The following is a 20763-nucleotide window of genomic DNA, read 5'->3' as shown; positions in this document are numbered from 1 at the left end:
GCTATAGAAATAGCAGGCTACAGATGGAAGCGGTAGATGCAGGTGGAGAATGAAGTGGGGTAGCAAAATGACCATCACATCCTTGAGAGCTGAGGACTTACCCATGAGAAGCATATGGATGGGGTCCCAGATTCCCAGGAGAGGTGGGGGAGATGGAGTGAATAGGGGGGTTCAGATATCTCCCCACCTCCAGTAAAGTGCCTGAACCCCCCAGCTGCTATCAAGGGCAGGGGAGTGACTACATTTGGAGCAGGTGAGACACTGTTATACCAATGAAATAAAAACAAGCAGGATCTTATTAAAGGGAATAAGGCAAAATGCCACATTTATTGTGAATACAGAAAGAATCATAGTAAGCAGTTAGTTATAGCTATAACATTCCATTCAATTTCGTATTTATTCACACATTCATTCGTACACACACACACAGGTTCTGCAAGGTTGTTATCATAGTTACCAGCCTTAGAGTTGCTCGTGCCAAGCCACTGGCCAGGTGGCCTGGACACAAGGAGGGAGCAGGGCCTTGTCAGATGCTCATCTGATGCTCCTGGAAGTTGGTTTGCAGAATCAGACCCCAAAGTTCTCAGTTTCTAGAGTCCATTTTTATAAGAATTTATTTATTCCTATTCATTCCTATGGGAATTGCTTCATCATAGAATATCAGGGTTGGAAGGGACCTCAGGAGGTCATCTAGTCCAACCCCCTGCTCAAAGCAGGACCGATCCCCAATTAAATCATCCCAGCCAGGGCTTTGTCAAGCCTTTGTCAATCAGCAGATGGCACATTCCTGACAGCTCCGTGCTGCCAGATGTTATCTTGTTCTTGAGTTCTCCCATCCTTGAGGCTGTTGGGTGGATTCCAGTCTGCCCTCTGGGGGTCCTCTGCTTATTTCCACTTCACACCTTCTTCGGCCCATCGACACTGGATTCTTAGGCTGACACCTCCCTGATCATTCATTTATTATCCACACCAAGCATCCATCCACATACATCCTCTATCTCTATTTTAATCACAATTGTTAAAAAAGTGAAATGAATACAACAAAAGGGCGGGGAGTCTCTGGGTGCTGTTTCTGTTGTTAGTTGTTACAAATTATCGCTTTGAGTCTCTCTGTGCAGTTGTTGTTACAAAGAATTGCTTTGAGAACAGACTCTGACTTAGGATGTACTAACACAATTAGCAGCTTGCAAGTTTCACACAGAGAGGGAGAGAAACAGTAAAAATAAAAGACCAAAACCCAAGAGACCTCTTAACTAGTAATACCCTGGAATTTAAACTATGGGGAATCAAACTCATTTGTGATTTTAATATAGAACTTTAATATGCTCCAACATAACAAGTGGTCTGGAAAGTGAGACGGAAAGCAGAGTGGCAGCTTCTCAGACAGGTGCCTTAGCCAAGAGCCCACCAGGACCCAGAGCGTTCCCATCCCAGCATCAGGTGTCAGCAGCAATGGGTCGACGTTGCAGCAAGGAAGTGAAGGAAGAGTCCTCAGGGCAAAGCAGCTGGTAGGCGTGGAGGGACAGACACCAGCCCTCGGGGAGTCGTTCCCACTTCACTTCCCTTCCTTCTCAGACCATTCCTTGTAGCCACCTGCATAGTTACGGGCCCTGCAGAGACAGGAGGTGACATGTGGCTTCAGAATAGGAGATGGGAGGGACTATCCACAGCTAGACGGACCCACTGCCTCTGGAGTGGAAGAGTCAGACCCAGCCCAGCTGTGACTGCCCAGGGGCCAGAAACCCAAGTGGGACCAGAACATCAGAGCAGGAGCTGTGCCCAGAACTTTGAGAAATAACCTGCCCCCAGCACAGGGTCATATGGATGAATCTGAAGGGTCCCTGAGGAACCAAGGTAGCTGTGGGAACATCCCCTATGGGGTTAGCTAGGAATTATTCTGTCCTCTCTCTCGGTAGCTAACCAAAACTTTGTCTCTCTGGCCCTGGTGAGAATCTGGAGTATCACCATCCCCTCCAGGGCGTTTACTCTGGAATACACCAGTATAAGCAAGATCGGTGCTGAGGGATATCTGAGCCCTCTCCTTCTCCACCAGACCCAATGATTTCTCCATTAATAACACTATACGTGAGAGTTTAGGGGGGCACTCAGAAGGGCTGGAGTCCATAGGACCCAGGGCATTTTAAGCACCCTACAGCCCTTGCCTCCAAACCCACAGAGCCCGTGGTACGCTCACAATCTCCCTGAGGGTCTGGTGACCCATGATAGAAGAGCCCAGGGGGAGGGGCAGGCTCACTTGGCGTAGCCGAGGGTCATGGCGATCTCTGTGGCCTGAGCCCCTCTCCTGCCCATCTGGCAGTGGAAGATCAAGTTCTCGTCATCCATCCGTGGCTTGTCCACACCATACTTCATCTTAAACGTCTCAGGGTCCATCTTCAGGGCTTCCTCGACTTCTGCCACTGGGTGGGGAAAAGAGAGAGAGATGATTGCGATCAGCAGTGCTGGTGTATCACCCTGGGAAAGGGTGTGTCACATCCCCACTAGATGGGGATGTGACACTAGCTGGTCTGCTAGAGGATAAAAGCCTACTGCTGCTACTAGCTGATGGAGTTACTCCTTTAGCTCAAGTGGTAGAGGTCTGTATCTTGATGCTGAAGTTGCGGAGTTAACCCCTGCTGATGATGATTGTGGGTGATTGCTACACTGCTCCATAAATATAGGCGATGATGCTCTTATGCAAGTCCCACATGCTTTACAAAGGGATACAAGCTATCACTTTTCGCACTTCTGAAATGCAGCACCCTCTGTGGTGGAACACAGCAACTGACCAAGACACGGAAACACTGCACGTCCATTTAGGACAGGAAGTGAAGTAGAAGCCTGCATCCGTTTAAAACCATCAAGGTAGTTTAAGGAAGGCGAGAACTCCCCGAGGTGGAATTTGGCACAGGTTACATCCTGTTAGGAGTGCTAGTAATAATGTAGAATTCAGGCCTGTATTTTTACCTGAGATAGAATTTTAGGTCTTGTTTGCCCACTTAATTTTTGATACATTTATATTCTTATTAATATGTGTAAACAAAGGACAAAGACACTATGCATGTTGCTTCTGCCTAGCTAGTTAGGTTTGTTAGTATAATGGGAACAGATAAGAACAGTTAAAGTGTTACTGGGTATAATGAAAGTATAATATACGAGCACACACGTAAGACTGTCTCAACTTCTATCTTAAGGCAAGGTCAAACAACCAGTCGGGAGGGGCAAGAGGGGATTGGGGGAAAAAGGTATAAAACACTAAAAGACCAAAAAAATAAAATGCCTGTCCCTGACCGTAGCACAACCTCACTCCTTATCCCTCCCATGGGATACAAAAGAGGTGGGACAAAAACCCCAGACTCATGGCCCCCAAAACAGAACATGACCATAAACTGTAAGGGGTGGGACCCAAAGCGTGCAGTTCAGGTATAATTCTGTCTGCTAAAGTGGGGAGAGAACGGGACACTGGGAAACAAGGCTCTGCAGTGTCAAAGTTATTGACATGCTGGCTTAAAAATAACCCCAATAAACATTGCATGGCCTGCACTTCTGGTCTGCTGCTTTCTGTCTGCGTGACAAGAACCAGGGGAGGGGGTGAAGGGAAAGCCCTCTAACACACCCATCTCCTTGTGCACACATAGGATCTTTAATGATCCAGCTTTGGCCTCATGTCACTTCCCCAGCACAGCACCCCGGCACGCTGGAGAGCAGGGAGGAAAGAGCGCCCCCTGCTGAGTTACTAATTCCACTTTCTCCAGCACTCTAGTGCTATGGATCAGAAATGATGGGCCTGAGTCCTTGCAGCTGACCTGGGGCTGGCTGGCTCAGCCCTCAGGCAGGCTAATGAGCCCAGCTGAGCTGTGGCAGAATCACCTGATTGGCTGGCTCTTCCATTGGCTGCAAGGAGACTACGGATCTGCATTTAAACTCAGCGGCAGGTCACTGACTCCTCCATGCTTCTGCCCACAGCTGCGATCACTTCTGTGCCCACCTTGTTTCCAGTCCTGCTCGGTTCCTGACTCCAGCTTTGACCCTGGGCTCTGACTCCTGGTTCCTGACTCTGGCTCTGACCGCTAGGCCTGACCGCTCACGCTCCGGTCTGTGAAACTACGTTTTGCCCTCTGCAGTGGGGAGCACTCCCTCTACATGCAATCGAAGCCCTGGCTGCTGGCACCCACAGCAACCACTCACCTGGAATATTGACTGAGTTGGCGATATGGCCGTTCGCCACCTCCCCCGGCAACCGCACGTCGATAATCCGAGCCTTCCCGCCGGTGACCAGTGCTTTCATGTCCTTGTGGGAAATGACGTTTCCTTTGTGGAAAGCAGAAACCAGCAGTCACTTCCTCCGCTCCCCTCGCAAGGCTCCTCCCCCAGCAACCAGGGCAAACCCCTCTGCTTCCCCCATCACAGGGAAGAAGAGTCAGCGGGTCATCCACAGGCTGCAGCAGACCAGCCCCTCACATGATCTAGTCTTCTCCCCGTGTGAGTGATTCCTAGCTACACCAAGGCCCTGTACAATGCTCGCTGTGAGAAACTGCCCTTTATACTCCTTTACACCACCAGGGCCACTGCTGTATAAAAGGGCCTTTGTGTAAATCAGAATTGTGACAGATATGACAATCTCTTCGGCAAAGCTGGAATTACGTTAAACCCGACCGATTTAAGCTTAAGTATTTGGGGAGTCCAGGGTATTGACAATGCCATTGTTTGTGTACTATTGTGGGATTGTACGGCACTTCTCTGGGAGGATAGCCTTGACTAATGCAATTTCTGGAAGATATTAGAAACTTAGGGGACCTTTGGGACAATACATGGGAAGTGGATTTCGCAGGAAATACTTGGAGGCTTAGGGAAATGTAAATGATCCACCTCCATCTATCCTTTTGAAGCTGGACTTTGAGCAGAGATCTGTTGTCTGGTGCATTACCTCTTCCAGGTCATTTCAAGTAACTCAACCGGATAAAGGAGTGACTCTCAATGTTCTCTTCTGAACAAAGAGCAAGATGAACTTGACACAGTAGGGAAACCCCTGGGTGGGGCTAGGAAGGGCTGCTCCTATCAGAGCCTACGTTGGAGGGGGTAATCTCTGATAAGTTTATTAGCAGGTCTGTAGGTTTTTTTAGTTGTTTTTTCATATGTTTTCTCTGCAATGCTTTTACCTTAATTAATAGGCTCGTGTAGGAAGAACTGCAGTGCCTAATTCATGGCAGCGCTGAGCCCCGGCACCTCCGGGCTTGGCAATTCAGGGCCCCGGCACCTCCGGGGTTGCTGCATTAGTTACTAAAGTAAAAAAAATTGCTCGAGCTCCAGCATCTAATTGCTTCAGCCCCGGCATCTCTTTCATTACAAATTAAGCACTAAAGAACCAGGCGGTAACTTACACTTGAAGCAAATACATTGTTATTAGTCTCTGAGGGAAAAGCCAGCAGGCCTGCTTGGACAGACTAACAACACAGGGAAGGCAGGGAGCTACAGCAGCCTGGAGAGACCCCAGCCAGCAAGGAGGGAGACCTGTGTCTCCACCGAAGAGAGATAACAAGATAACAACCGGGGGAGCTGGAAGTCAGAGCAGGCGCCCTTGCTGAGCCAGTGAGGTGCAGGTGCCCTGAACCGTGACAAGATTCAGGCCCCTTGTCTTTAGTAGGAGTCACTTGTGGGCAAAGTCCGGCCCCTGCAAGGCAATGGCAGAGTCGGGTTGTTCCTTTAACCATTGATTTTCTAGACACAGGATTCATTTGCTCCTGACATGATGGAGCAGGGTTCAGGCTGTGCAAGACACGGGGTGGGGGGGGGGGATGTACCAAATTCTGCTCTTGTTCACACACTGTAAAGCTGGGTGCAACCCCTCTGACTGCTGCGGGCTGTGTCCAAGGGCAGAGAGAGAGAGGTGCTAGAGATGGGCCTAGATACAGAGCATGGAGGTGAATTTTCCCCACAGCTGGCCCTGGGCCTGTAGACATGGCCTCGTCCAGCACTGAGGGTTATTACGGGGGGATCTCCCAGCATTGCTCCAGCACCTGCGGCTTTGTCTCGACAAGGGGGGAAAGGTTTAAAAAAAGCAAGGTGGTAACTCAACCCATTTGAAACCCCACCCAGTGTGGATGCAGCTTACCACCTCCACAGTCACATCAGCAGGTCGTGCTGTAGTGTAGACCTTGTCTAGCCACGGGGCTCTGTCTACACACACGAGTTCTCCCAGTTTAATGATGTCAGTCCAGGAAAGGGAATAAGTCACCCCAGTATGAGGCACCCTCACACCAGAATAACTGCACCCGCAACTGCAATTGTGCCAGTATGACTATCTGTAAAAATAAAAATCACACCCCCACTCCCGCACCACCTCACAGCAGTTATACCAGGACGTACACTGCATAGATAGGAAAAAAACACTGTTTTCCCTATTGAGTTTAGCTCAACAGAAAACCCCATTTAGCACCAATGTAGACACAGTCTAAAGCCTTCAGCTCAGTTTGAATAGGTCAAGTTACAGCCTCCGCGTAACGCTCTGTATCTCAGGGGACACCCTATACCCCCATGTTCATCTTTATAAAACGATTGTGTGGTATCCAATGCAAAGTTTGTTTGCAGAAGACTTATGATGCACTGAGCATGGTTGTTATAGTGATGTTATAGTCATTGTTACAGTAATGTTATAGTGAGGTTATAATTTCATGTATATAGTTATGAGGCTGAAAATTTATCCTCATGGCTTAAAGCAAGCCCAGGCAAAAAGTCTCCAAGAACAGAAAGGCAGTTCACACCTCATCAGGGCATGTATGGGACAAACCCAGCCCAGCCTCACAGGAACAAAGGATGTTGGCCTAAGCAACAACAAAAGGATCTATTAGACTCTCCAGTGAGTCACCCCTCCTTCCTTTGGTCAGTTTGGGACTGCAATGAGGTAATGCTCACCTGACTCTGGCACTGGGGGAAGCAAAGCCAAGAGGGAAGAAAGAACGTGATAAAAGGGAGACACGTTTGCAATGCTCTCTCTCTTCCACCTACAGACATCACACCAAGCAACTGAAGCACTGATCAAAGGGGAGAGCCTGGCTGAAGAGCAACCAGCCAGCCTGTGGTGAGAAGCATCTAAGTTTGTAAGGGCCCTGAAAGTGTTAAGATCATCTTAGAATGCGTTTTGCTTTTATTTCATCTGACCAAATCTGAGTTGTTATTCTTTGATTTATAATCACTTAAAATTTATCTTTGTAGTTAATAAATCTGTTTGTTTATTTTATCTGAAGCAGTGCGTTTGGTTTGCAGCATGTCAGAGACTCCCCTTGGGATAACAAGCCTAGTACATATCAATTTCTTTATTAAATTGACAAACTCATATAAGCTTCAGAGTAACAGCCGTGTTAGTCTGTATTCGCAAAAAGAAAAGGAGTACTTGTGGCACCTTAGAGACTAACCAATTTATTTGAGCATGAGCTTTCGTGAGCTACAGCTCACTTCATCGGATGCATACTGTGGAAACTGCAGAAGACATTATAGACACAGAGACCATGAAACAATACCTCAGAAGACATTGCTTGCAGCATCAGTGGGCATAACTGGACACTGCAAAACGGAGGTTTCTGGGGTTGTGTCTGGGACCACAGATATTGGCTAGTGTCATTCAGCTGCACAATCCAAGGAGCAGCTTGCATGCCAGAGGCTGTGCGTGAACAGCCCAGGAGTGGGGGTTCTCACAGCAGAGCAGGGTAAGGCTGGCTCCCAGAGTCAAGGATTGGAGTGACCGAGCAGATCACCGGTCCAGATAACACCAGAGGGGACCGTCACACTCAGCTTTAACCCAACCAGTTCAGCATGTGCTACAGGTCAATTGCTTTGGCCTGATTAGACTGTTAGACGAGTTAGTTCGACTGAGCCAGGTAACTCGATCCAACATCCCACCTTTAAATCCTGATCTGGACACGGCCATAGGAGGATATGCCACCGAAAGCAGCCCTGCAGTCACACCCTACGCACGGTGGTGATAAGCTTTGTACAAAATGCCGTGCAAGGTCTCATTTGAAAACTGATAACTTGCTGGTTAATGACATGGTGAAATGTGTGTGGCAACATTGTCATGAAATCCCCGCAAGGAGATTATTAGCACACCTTCAAAACTATCCACCCCTGCCTAGGCAACAGTTGTTGAACAGATCTGTCCTCAGGGGAATGAGTGTTTACATAGAAGTAATAAACAGGGTCCTTGAGACAGTCGTGGGGGAACGGGCAGGAGACAAAGCAAATTTAAACCTCAGCAAACGAGTAGAAAGGGCACAGAGTCTCCTTCGCCCCCAAACTCCCGGTCGGTCGCCACCTTTACTGTTTGAATAAACTTTGCTTGGAGGAGTAATCGTCAGAAGATAGATGGGACTATAAAAGAAAGGGACAGAGAACCCCAAGTTCTCTCTCTCTCTTTCCACTAAGACAAAGGCACCAGCACCTTCTGGCCTGGGGGAGAGATCCTGACCAAGGAAAGGATCGGTCACCATCTGGCTGGAAGACTGGGGTGAGAAAGGCCATCTTAACAAAGCCTTGAACCAAAACTTAATCTAGTAAGCTTTAGAGGGACAAGGTGGGTGTGTTATTGGACCAACAAGACCTGAAGAAGAGCCCTGCGTAAGCTCGGAAGCTTGTCTCTCTCACCAACAGAAGTTGGTCCAATGAAAGCTGTTACCTCCCCCACCTTGTCTTTCTACTATCCAGGGACCGACCCGGCTCCGACACCACTGCATACACCAATGGAAGATGAAGTTTTCACTTTTATTTGCTTGTAGCCACCTCCAGCTTTATCGCTTGTCCTTGAATTCACTTAAAATCTCATCTTCTTTTGTGACCAAACTGGTTTTATTTTTTAATCTCAACCAACCCAGTTGGTTTAATTTAAACTGAACTGCTCGGCAAGTCCAGTGAAAGTAGCAAACTGTTGAATATTGACTGTACAGGAACAACGCAGCATTAATATCTGAGCTGTCCAGGAGAGGTCTTTGCAGTGCAGAAGACAGGCTTTTGGGGAAAATTCAGGACTAGGAGTCTGCTGGCGTACTAAACCAAGGCTGATGGAAGCCAGAGTGTGACGGGTGCGTTGCTGGCAGGCTGTTGGATCAGGGCTGCAACTATAAACACACTCAAGGTGTGACTTGTAGGCTGGTTGGGAGCAGCCCAGGCTGGGAGCCACCACAGCAAAGCATTGTGAGGCAACCCCAGGTTGCACAGTAGGTGGGTGACACAATCCCTGACTGGTCTGGATTGCATCCTGGGATCATAGGGACATTAGGGGAAAACTCCATCTACACTGGTGTTAGACGGTGTTTCAAATTGAGCTTGTTACCCAAGGCAGCCAGCCCCATTTATAAAAGTGCCTTTTCCCCTCGTCTGGACAGGTGTACCCTCACAGGTATTTTACAACTGGGTTATGAAGCCTGGCTTTGCACAGGATTAGATGAGGTGACCGTCTACACTCGTGCCACCCCTCCCACCCCCCAATGGCCATGGCAACACACTGAGCTGTAGCTCACGAAAGCTCATGCTCAAATAAATTGGTTAGTCTCTAAGGTGCCACAAGTCCTCCTTTTCTTTTTGCGAATACAGACTAACACGGCTGTTACTCTGACACCCAAGGAATGTTATTGTTTCATTTAAAAAGCCAAATAACTCAGAGCTAATTACTAGTTACAGCAGAAAACAGCAATTCCTAGCCATGGGTGATGCAGGCAACCGCTCAGTGCCTCTGATTCTCCACGGTCATTACTTACTGGCGGGATCTCCCAGCTGGAACATACAGCACACTTGTGTGTGTGTGTGTTTGGGTCCCAAGTTAATGAGCCCGCTCCAGCCATGTGCCTGCCATGAATGCACTCACCAGCAGAGCCTTGCAACTGGACCCAAACCTGACGGAACCTGACTACCAGTGTCAGGGCTGGGTCTGAAAACAATCTGACCCCCTGGGGCTCAGATCAGGCAGTCTCTGATCATCTCCTCCCACCTGTGGGGTGGGCACGGTGGTGCTGCCAGCCCCACTCCTGCCAGCCTCTGCCACTTGGCTGTGCTGCGTGTGTGCCGACAAGTCACAGCGTCTCACTCCGCCACACCCACAGGGCAGCAAGGCACTGACGGCCGGCAGCAGCAGGGGACACAGCCACATCTGTGCTAAAGCCACAGGCCGGAGATTGGAGACAGATCACAGGCATGGGAAGCAGGAACGCCCCACCAGACCAACCTGCAAGGACGAGGTGGTCATGGTGCTGGCAGAGGTTTGGGGAGAAGCATCAGGTTCAGGTTAGGTGGAGTCTGAAAATGACTCAAGATAGGTTCAGGTCAGCTGAGCTTTGAAGCTATGCCCTTACCGGGGCTAGGATCTGAAGGGGTGATGTTAGCACATTAACTATCAAGTTCTAGAAGTCTAGACCAGGCAGTGTGCTGGCTTTAACACGTGTTAGGCTGATTGCATTAAAGTTTAGGAGGGAGGCTAGGGTTAACCTCAACCAGCTAACACGTGTTGAAACTACAGTTTGTATTGTCTACACTAACATGCGTTAGCTGGCCAATATATCTTAACTAACACACTTTCTTTCCTAGCGAAGACAAGGCCTAACTCGGCCAGTTTCACACACACACTGCTCTATCTAGAAAAGACGTTTTAAATGTGTTAGTGAATACCATGCCTGTCGACTCTAGTCTAGACAACACCAGTGTTGCATTAAAAAAAGAGCAGGAAATTTACACTCAAAATGTAATTAAATGGTTTACAAAGCTTCATTTTTACAGAAGAGTTTAAAAAAAAAGTTTGTCTATGAAAGTGGGGAGGAAAGAGTGTGTTTGGAGAGAGCAGAGAATACGAACAAAGGGCTAGCTTCTGAGAGAGCCCCACATCAGAGAGCCCCAGGGTTCAGGCACCCACCTGAGAAGTTTAAATCCCTTCTCCCCCTCAGGTGGAGGGGGGACTTGAACCGCGGGTCTCCCACATCCCAGGTGGGTACTCTAACCGCCAGGTCAAAAATCATGAGGGAGGTCGTTCCCCTCCTTCTCCAGGAGCTCACCTAGAGGGGCCCGATCCGGCACACAAGGTCTCAGCACACTTATGGGATTGGGCCCTGCAGGTGAGTTAGGTGGAAGAACCCCCTTGTGCATCACTGGGGGGCGGAGGCGTCCAGACACCTAGCGTGGGGCTGCAGCACACGTGCCTAAAGGCAGAAATTTAGGCACCTAGGGAACATTTACTGCACAAATTTCTGTGCTAAGGAAGTCTAGGCAGAGACCTCTGAGTAGGGGCTTTGTGACCCAGCCTGGCCTGACTGAGATTTAGGCTCCTGAAATGGCAGTTTGGTGCCTAAGTACGTGGGTGAATCTAACCCCACAGCCATAGGGAATGAAAAAGGCCCTGAGCTCAGGGGGATGCAACAGATGGAAATTTACAGATTCTCCTCGCCCACAAAGCCTCGTGCTGGCCCCCTGCAAATAACACAACCGACCCCGGGTGAGCGGCTGAGCAGGAGTCTGCAAGGTCGTTACAGACGGTCCTGTCCAGCCCATCCGGGGGGTGGGGGAGGGGGGTGAACCAAGGGGCGGGGGTCCCAGCCCCCCACCCAGCCAGGATCGTGCACACGCGATTCCCTGCCCACGCTGCTAGGGGGCAGCTGCCTCCAGGGCTCTGCCCCCCTCCAGGCCCAGCTCCGGGAGGCCCCCTCTGGCGGCCAATGGGGGGGCTCCGTTACCTCTGTCCATGCCGCCCGGCGCCGGGGTGCTGCTGACTCGTGCCAGCCGCAGGGACCTGCCCGCCTGTCCTAGGAGCGTCTGCAGCCGACACGCGGGCCGGCTCAGCGGCATTGCTCCATTCACCGGGCGGGCGGGGCGGAGCGGCAGGCACCGTCCACAAACTCCTCTGCCACCCCGGCAGCGTTGGTGGCTGGCCAGGTTCGGTGCCCCGCCAGGGACAAACCACCCCCCAGAGGGGACCCGATCCTGTTCCCCCCACGGGACGGGAGACCGTGGTCATTTTCCTGTTGGTTTGGCTGGCAGCCGGGCTGGGCCCCTCTGGGAGGCTCTCGGGTGCTGTGGGCCAGGAAGAGACCAGAGCGCCATGGGGCAGAGCCTAATAATGAGACAACAGGGACCGATCCCGCCCCCCCGCACACACACACACACGCTGCCCCCCCCGGGTTCTCCCCCAGCCGTGCAAGGTGGAGTGATGGGCACCATCATTTACACGAGCATAAACCCAGTGTAACCTGCTGCAGTCCTGCTTCCGATGTGCTGAGCCAGGGAATGGGGACTCTGGCCCTGAGTCAAGGTGGAAATCCTGACGGGAATTTTAAACCGAGCCAAAGGGAGTTAGGCACTTAAGCCCCTTTGAATCGAGGCTGTTTACTGCCCAGGGGATGGTTCGTTATTTAGATTGTAAACTTTTTGGTGCAGGGATTGTCTGCTGCCCTCTGGTAAGATGGTGATTGGCACTACGGGGGCCCGGTTCTCGGTCGGGGTCTGCGTGGCGCACGGCACTACGGGGGCCCGGTTCTCGGTCGGGGTCTGCGTGGTGCCCGGTACTACGGGGGCCCTGTTCTCAGTCGGGGTCTGCGTGGTGTGCGGTACTATGGGGGCCCGGTTCTCGATCGGGGTCTGCGTGGCGACCGGCACCGCGGGGGCCCGGTTCTCGGTTGGGGTCTGCATGATGTCTGGCACTACGGGGTCCGGTTCTCGGTCGGGGTCTGCGTGGCGACTGGCACCGCGGGGGCCCGGTTCTCGATCGGGGTCTGCGTGGCGTGCGGTACTACGGGGGCCTGGATCTCGGTTGGGGTCTGTGTGGCGACCAGCACTATGGGGTCCTGGTTCTCAGTCGGGGTCTGCGTGGTGTCCGGCACTATGGGGGCCCAGATCATGGTCGGGGTCTGCGTGGCGTCCGGCACTACGGGGCCTGGTTCTCAGTCGGGGTCTGCGTGGTGTCCGGCACTATGGGGGCCCAGATCTTGGTCGGGGTCTGCGTGGCGTCCGGCACTATGGGGGCCCGGTTCTCGGTTGGGGTCTGCATGGTGTCTGGCACTACGGGGTCCGGTTCTCGGTTGGGGTCAGATCTCCCCTAGGCTCTGCTGGAGTAATATTAATGAATGCTGAACAATTAGACTTTAGAAAATCCCAGTTTAGACCCACCCCTCGGCACCGTTACCGGGGGTGTAAAGTGAGTGACCCGGGCCAGGTGAGCGCTCGGCCCTACCAGCCCCCCAGCCCTGCAGGGGAGGGGGAAGCGGTGTCAATCCCTCCCCGCGGGTGCTGTATCGTCCAAAGTCGCCTTCGCCGTCTACGTTTGCAGAACGGGTTTGGAATTTTACCCCTGTCCCTGAGGGATCCTCCCCCTGGGCCTCCCATTCTCTCCTGCGCGAGGCGGGAGAATGCCGAGGAGCAGGTTCCTCCCGTGCGCAGCCGGGCCATCGGGTCGGCGTCACCGGGGCTGGTCGGCCCCTGGCTCTGGCGGCCCGCGGGCTGCTCTGTCTAAAGCAGAGTCTTTGCACAGAAGAGCCTGGCCCGGGATACGAGCCAGTTCCTGCTAACCGCTTCCTGCATCGTTTTAACTGAGCCGCTGCCAGCAATAGCTAGATAAGGAGCGTGGGCTGGTCCTCGGCACTCCTGGGTTCTAGTCCCAGCTTTGCTGCGTAACCGGGATAAAGCCATTCCCCTCTTTGTGCCTCAGTTTACCGTCTCACCCTTCATCTACTTCGATTGACTTCTTTGGGGGCAGGGACTGTCTCTGTGCAGCGCCAAGTACCAGGGGTCCCCCTCTCTGCTGGAGCCCAGACCTGCTCATGTTATACAAATAATAATCCCTGGCTCTTATCAGTAGATCTCAAAGTGCTTTACAAAGGCTGTAAGTGTCCTTATCCCCATTTCACAGATGGGGAAACTGAGGCACAGAGCAGCACAGCGACTCAGGGAAAGTCACCCAGGCAGGCAGTGGCAGGGTTGGGAATAGAGCTCAGGTGTCCTGCTTCCCTGTGCTTTAGTTATGGTCAGTGCAGGGAAATCTGAGAACCCCAGCTGTGCCCTAACCTCCCTTGTAGAAACTGAGAGAGCCAGGTAAAAAAATGAACACATCAGCCTTCGCATCAAAGCCAGGCATGTTAGGGAAGGGCTGGCCCTTTAAACAGGCAACAAGAAGGTTGGCAAGTGGTAGAACAGAGGACTGGACGGCTAATGGGTTCCAGATACACATTTATCTATCTATCTCCGTACACCCTGTCTATCTATCTATCCATCTATCCCCATACACTCCGTATATCTATCTGATCCCATACCCCCCCATCTATCTATCTATCTATCTATCTATCCCCTTACCCCCATCTCTCTCTCTCTCTCTCTCTCTCAGTGGTTCTCAACCAGGGGTACACGTAGCCTTGGGGTATGCAGAGATCTTACAGGAGGTATATCAACTCATCGAGATATTTGCCTAGTTTTACAACAGACTACATAAAGAGCACCAGTGAAGTCAGTAAAAACTACGATTTCATAGACAATGACTTGTTTATACTGCTCGATATACACTAAAATGTAAGTATAATATTTATATTCCAATTGATTTATAATTATATGGTAACAATGAGAAAGTCAGCAATAAGAAAAGGAGGACTAGTGGCACCTTAGAGACTAACCAATTTATTTGAGCATAAGCTTTCATGAGCTACAGCTCACTCCATCGGATGCATAGTGGCTGTGACACTTTTGTATTTCTGAATGGTAACCGTGTTAGTCTGTATCAGCAAAAAGAACGAGGAGTCCTTGTGGCACCTTAGAGACTAAATAATAATAATAAATAAATTTGTTAGTTTCTAACGTGCCACAAGGACTCCTCGTTCTTTTTGTATTTCTATGTCTGATTTTGTAAGCAAGTAGTTTTTAAGTGAGGTGAAACTTGGGGGTATGCGAGACAAATCAGACTTCTGAAAGGGGTACAGTAGTCTGGAAAGGTTGAGAGGCACTTATCAATCAATCAGTCAATCAGTCTATTTACCTTCCTATGTAAAGCATTCATAAGGGCTGAGGTTTTCTAATAATTGGTCTTTCATTACAATTACTGTGTAATTACCTACCATGCACAACAGAGCAGCGTAAATGAGACTCAGGCTCCAATGTTACCAGCTTTGCCCGTTACTTTGGGGTACGCTCATTTATTAGGGTTACTCTTCTGGGGGGGGAGTTGAGGGGTTTCTGTAATTCTGTCCGTGTACTGCTTGTGTCACTTGTGTTCTCATATGGAGCTCTACTTCTCCCTATTGCAAGTCCCTCCCAATGGAGCCTGCAGGACCTAGGTTCCCAGAATCTCAATCTGTCTCTCTCACACCCACACCCACACCCACCACCACCACCTCTGAGAGGACCGGGTTAATCAGCACTCCCAAGCTGATCCCTTATGTCCCTGGATGCAGCAGGCTGGGTCAAGCAGCATTTCCCAGCTGTTACCCTCATATGTCCCAGGTTCAGCACGTCCCGATCCCCACTTTCACGTTACAATTGTTCTGGGCGTAACCCACTTGATGAGCAAACCCCACAGGATGTTTGGTCGCTGCAGGGATCTTTTCTCTTAGGTACGAGGAGCGTTGCTGCAGAGTGAATGAGGAAACCAAAAAACACCCACGAGGAGGAGAGAGAGAAGCAACCAGCTTAATAATGAAAGTTATTTATTGCCAGGTAATATCCATACAAGGTGAGCCAAACAAAACAGGTTTCAGAGCAGCAGCCGTTAGTCTGTGTTTGCTGTAGCTCACGAAAGCTTATGGTCAAATAAATTTGATAGTCTCTAAGGTGCCACAAGTCCTCCTTTTCTTTTTCCAAACGAAACAGTTATAATATTAAATCTAACTTACAGTTGATTATACAAGTCAGGTTTAGAAATCTATAACTGATCACACACGTCAGGGTCAGAAGGCTACACCTAGAGAGAGAGCGAGAGAGAGCTGGGTTCTGACCACTCCGTGAAGCTTGAATCGATCGGGGGTCCCAGGTGGTGGTGGTAGCTGAGGGTCCGGAGTGCTGGAGACAGGCAGAGCCCCCAGCACGATCAGTCAGGAGAAGATGAAGTCCCAGTGGAACTGATGCAGATTTTGGATCCAGGCATCAGAACACTTACTTCAGCGTGGGTCGGGATTTTTGTAGGGAAAGAACAATGGTTCAAGGGAGAACACTAGATTTGTTTATGGGTAAACTGATGGCTCAAGAGAGTATGCCAAAGTTGTTTTGTTCAGGGTAGACAATAGGAACTGCTCATTCCTGGCTATGGGCAGTGTTCCTTCCAGGGAGCTCACAATGCAATTAGGCAGCTTCAGTATTTTGGATACCAATAAAGGATTTATTACTAGAATTGGTCTGATAACTGCTGAGCTGGGTGTGTGCGGGCGTGGGTTCATTAACACCTGGAGCAGAGATCCCCCATCATGCAGTGCTTCCTTGCTTTTCTGGTCCCAGAGTGCAGTGCGGTTCTTGCCTTGGAATTTCTGTTCTCCATTCTGTATGCTAATAGAGATGCCTCCCTGTCCCATTTTTAATGCAAATGAGGCTAAGGGAGTAGCCTTAATCCTGTCACCCTTGTCCCAGGGGTTTAGGTGAGTCTCCCATGGCCTTTTCAGTTTTTTTTTCTGATTGGTTTTGGTTCAAGCAGAGGCTGTGGGTGGGGGTGTCCTTCATGAGTCAGACAGGCTGGATACTGCACCCTGGTTCCCGAAGAGCACAGAGCTGACAGGTAACACTAAAGTTAAGTATACACTAGAATTTTTACTCCAGTGTTCGCTAAATGCTAATCCAGACACTGATAAATGTTGGGTCAAGTCACAGTTAGGCCTTGTCTGTACCCAAACATTGAACTGCTTTAACTGCAGCAGGCATAGGCACCGACTCCATGGGTGCTCCGGGGCTGGAGCACTCATGGGGAAAAAATGGGGCAGCCGCCCTATCAAAACCTCCCCCTTCCCGCCAGTGGGCCCTGCCAATCAGCACTTCACCGAGCCTCCCACCCGCCACAATCAGCTGTTTTGCGGTGTGCAGGAGGCTCTGAGGGGGGATGGGGAAGAGTGAGGACACGGTGTGCTCAGGGGAGGGACGAAACAGGGCGGGAAGAGATAGGGGCAGGGCAGGGGTGGGAAGAGGCGGGAGGGGTCTGGGGGGAAGGCATTGAGTGGGGGCAGGGCCTGGGGCAGAGCCAGGGGTCGAGTACTTCCCAGAACATTGGAAAGTTGGTACCTATGGTAGCAGGGTACTTAAAGTGCTTCTCTGCTGTGGGTGGTGGAACGCACACCTATGAAGCATGTGTCATGTCCCCCTCTAGTGGCTGTTCCATATGCAGGATAACAGCTTACTACCGCTGCCAGTAAAAAACTCAAGTGGGAGAGGCTGAAGGGTGCAGGGGTTCAAACGCTGCTGCTGACCCTTCCTCTTCCTCGGCAAGTTTGCAGATGACACTAAACTGGGAGAAGAGGTAGATACGCTGGAGGGTAGGGATAGGATAAGGAGGGCCCTAGACAAATTAGAGAATTGGGCCAAAAGAAATCTGATGAGGTTCAACAAGGACAAGTGCAGAGTCCTGCATTAGGAAGAAAGAATCCCATGCACTGCTACAAACTAGGGACCTAGTGGCTCGGCAGCAGTTCTGCAGAAAAGGACCTAGGGGTTACAGTGGACGAGAAGCTGGATATGAGTCAACAGTGTGCCCTTGTTGCCAAGAAGGCTAACGGCATCTTGGGTTGTATAAGTAGGGGCATTGCCGGCAGATCATGGGATGTGATCGTTCCCCTCTATTCGACATTGGTGAGGCCTCATCTGGAGTACTGTGTCCAGTTTTGGGCCCCACACTACAAGAAGGATGTGGAAAAATTGGAAAGCGTCCAGCGGATGGCAACAAAAAGATTACGGGACTGGAACACATGACTTATGAGGAGAGGCTGAGGGAACTGGGATTGTTTAGTCTGCGGAAGAGAAGAATGAGGGGGGATTTGATAGCTGCTTTCAACTACCTGAAAGGGGGTTCCAGAGAGGATGGATCTAGACTGTTCTCAGTGGTAGCAGATGACAGAACGAGGAGTAATGGTCTCAAGTTGCAGTGGGGGAGGTTTAGGTTGGATATTAGGAAAGACTTTTTCACTAGGAGGGTGGTGAAACACTGGAATGCATAACCTAGGGAGGTGGTGGAATCTCCTTCCTTAGAAGTTTTTAAGGTCAGGCTTGACAAAGTCCTGGCTGGGATGCTTTAGTTGGGGAGTGGTCCTGCTTTGAGCAGGGGGTTGGACTAGATGACCTCCTGAGGTCTCTTCCAACCCTGATATTCTACGATTCTATGACCCCTGGTGAGTTATCGAACACATACGCCAGGGTGCGGCCTGGAGAATTGGGAATGGGATGCCGAGCATTTCACCTCCATGTCTGAGGAGCTCCCCTGACAAAAACCACCCTTGCAGCTGGCACTGAGTGTCCCCCACACTGGCATCCTCAGCGGGGAGGTCAGGAATGGCCTGATCGAAGGAAAGTCATCCCTAGGGGGGTTCCCTGCGGTCTAGGGGGATGGTGGGATGGCCTGAAAAACGCTGGTGCTGGCACCTTAAATCCACATTGACAGGGCCCTGGGTCCTATATGGAGGGACTCATGAGATGGCTGTTACAGGGGCGGGTCAGAGGAAACTTCCCTTGCAGCAGGTTATCCTGGGGTCTCTTCCATGCTGGCGCTGGCCTGGAGGCAGGATACCGGGCTAGATGGGCCCCTGCTGTGCTCCACTCTGGCAGTAACTGTCCCTGTTCTCTTTCTGCAAGGTGTTAGTGACTCCCCATTAAAATGGGGGGGGAGGGAACTGGGCCTTGGCAGCTTGCCTGAGAAGCGGGGGGGGGGGAGGAGGGGGCACCGCCGCCTGTGCTCATGTCCATTGAGCTATGCCTTGGATTCGGGGAGAGGGAGGGGACTAAAGGCGAGTTCAGAAGGGAACGGACAGAGCGAGGCAGCCGGCAGGGAACCGAGCGCAGCATGGGATGGACTCGCTGAGCTAAATACCACAGCCATGGCCCCGAGGGAGAGGACCAGACCCCGCAGCCACCCCATCGCCCCCGCCAGCCTGTGGCTTCTCCACTGCTACCTGTCAGGTACCCTGGGGGGGGACAAGGCTGGGGGCACAAGGGGAGTCACCAAGAGGGAGTGAGAGAACATGGAAAAGAACAAAAGGGAAACCAGATGGGACAAGGGAGAGGGGACAATTCCTCCCCTGGCCGGGATGGTGACTCCACACATTCACCTCCTGCCCCTTCTGGGCCCGATCACTACTCGGGTCAAAGCCCCTGCAGACTGCGCTCAGCGGGGTGAGCAGGGCAGCCAGGGGCTGGACAGAAGAGGTTTCGCCCAGCGGTTGGGGTGGGGGGGTCAGCCTCGGGGGCTGGGCGCCGGGAAGAGACATGGAATGGAAGTCCTAGAGCTAGGTGCCAATCCCAGATCTTTCAAACCCCCTCCCCCATGCCCACAGCCAGGGATCCCTGCAGCACCATGCAAAGAGCTCTGTCTCTTCCCCTCGGCCCCCTGATGCGAGGGAGCTCTGGGTTAACGCTTTCAAGAGGCATGAGCAAAGGTGTCGCAGGTGAGCAGTGGGTAGCACAGGGTGCCCCGGTGGGGTCAGAGAGGTGAGACCTCTGGGAACTGCTGTCCGACGCGCAGTGGTATCCTGGATGCCAGTGCCAAGTGGGAATAATACACTGTGAGGGGCTGGTTGTGCCCAGCTGGCCCAGAGATTAGGGCACCAGGCTAGAACCTAGGAGAGCTGGGTGCTAGTCCCTGCTTTGCCACAGACTTTTTGTGTGACCTGGGGTAAGTTGCTTAGCTTCCTGTGCCTCAGTTTCCCCTGTGTGCAGTGGGGATAGTGGCCCTGCCACACGGGGGCGTGGGAAGATAAATACGTTGCAGAAGGTGCGGTGCTCAGACATTGCGGTGACAGGGGACAGATAAGGTCCACAGATAAAAGCGCTGCTGGGTGCGTCTACGCTACTAAGAAACCCCCTGTCGCTGCGTCTCAGAGGCAGGGTCAATGGACTCGGGCCTGCAGGGCTCCGGCTGTGGGGCTGAAAACAGCAGCGTGGACGGACGTTCCCACTCAGCCTGGAGCCGAGGCTTCCAGACTCTCCCCCTAGCTGGGTTCCAGAGCCCAGGCTCCAGCCCGAGGGGGATTGTCTGTGCTGCTGAATTTCACCCGGCAAGCCCACGTCCATTGACCCAGCCTCAGAGGCTTGGCACCATGGGATTTTCTTTGCCGCGTAGACGAACTCCCAGTGTCTGATTTTCTGGGGAATCGTTCTCTGGGGGAGCAAAGATCTCGATCATCCTCAATTTTCCTGCCTCATTCTCATAGTCTGGGCAGCGCGGCATGGTGTCATTTGCACTGCAACGGTCACCCAGGGCCCTCAGAGGGGGCAGCGTGACTATTGGTTAGAGCAGCAGCGGGGGAGGGGCTGGGAGTCAGGATTCCTGGGTTCTATTCCCAGCTCTGGGAGGGGAGTTACCTAGTGGTTAGAGCGGGAGGGGGAGGGGTGGGCTGAGCACCTGGACTCCTGGGTTCTATTTCCAGCCCTAGGAGGGGAGTGGACTCTGAGAGCAGGGCAGACTACATATCTGGACTCCTGGGTTGTATTCTCACCTCTTTCTTACCCCCTTGTGTTAGCGTGGGCAATTCATGTAATCACCATGTGCCTCAGTTTCCCACATATCAGTTACCCTTTGAGCCCTCCAAGTGGCAGATCTGCCATCATTGCCTTGTGTTACCAGGCTAAATCACG

The 20763-nt window shown here is 51.6% G+C and overlaps 1 protein-coding gene across 1 annotated transcript; it reads right to left on the bottom strand.

Moving 5' to 3' along the window:
• Positions 1-370: 370 nt before the first annotated feature.
• LOC141976965 (thiosulfate:glutathione sulfurtransferase-like) lies at positions 371-11860 on the bottom strand. Its single transcript, XM_074938142.1, has 4 exons — positions 11703-11860; positions 4186-4308; positions 2255-2417; positions 371-1610 (listed from the first exon to the last, which is right to left on the bottom strand). The coding sequence occupies exons 1-4, from the start codon at positions 11812-11814 to the stop codon at positions 1556-1558; spliced, it is 453 nt and encodes a 150-aa protein (XP_074794243.1). The 5' UTR covers positions 11815-11860; the 3' UTR covers positions 371-1555.
• Between the last annotated feature and the right edge of the window lie 8903 nt (positions 11861-20763).

Source organism: Natator depressus, chromosome 24 (genome assembly GCF_965152275.1).
Source record: "Natator depressus isolate rNatDep1 chromosome 24, rNatDep2.hap1, whole genome shotgun sequence".
NCBI lineage: Eukaryota > Metazoa > Chordata > Testudines > Cheloniidae > Natator > Natator depressus.
This window is presented reverse-complemented; position numbering and strand designations above follow the sequence as displayed.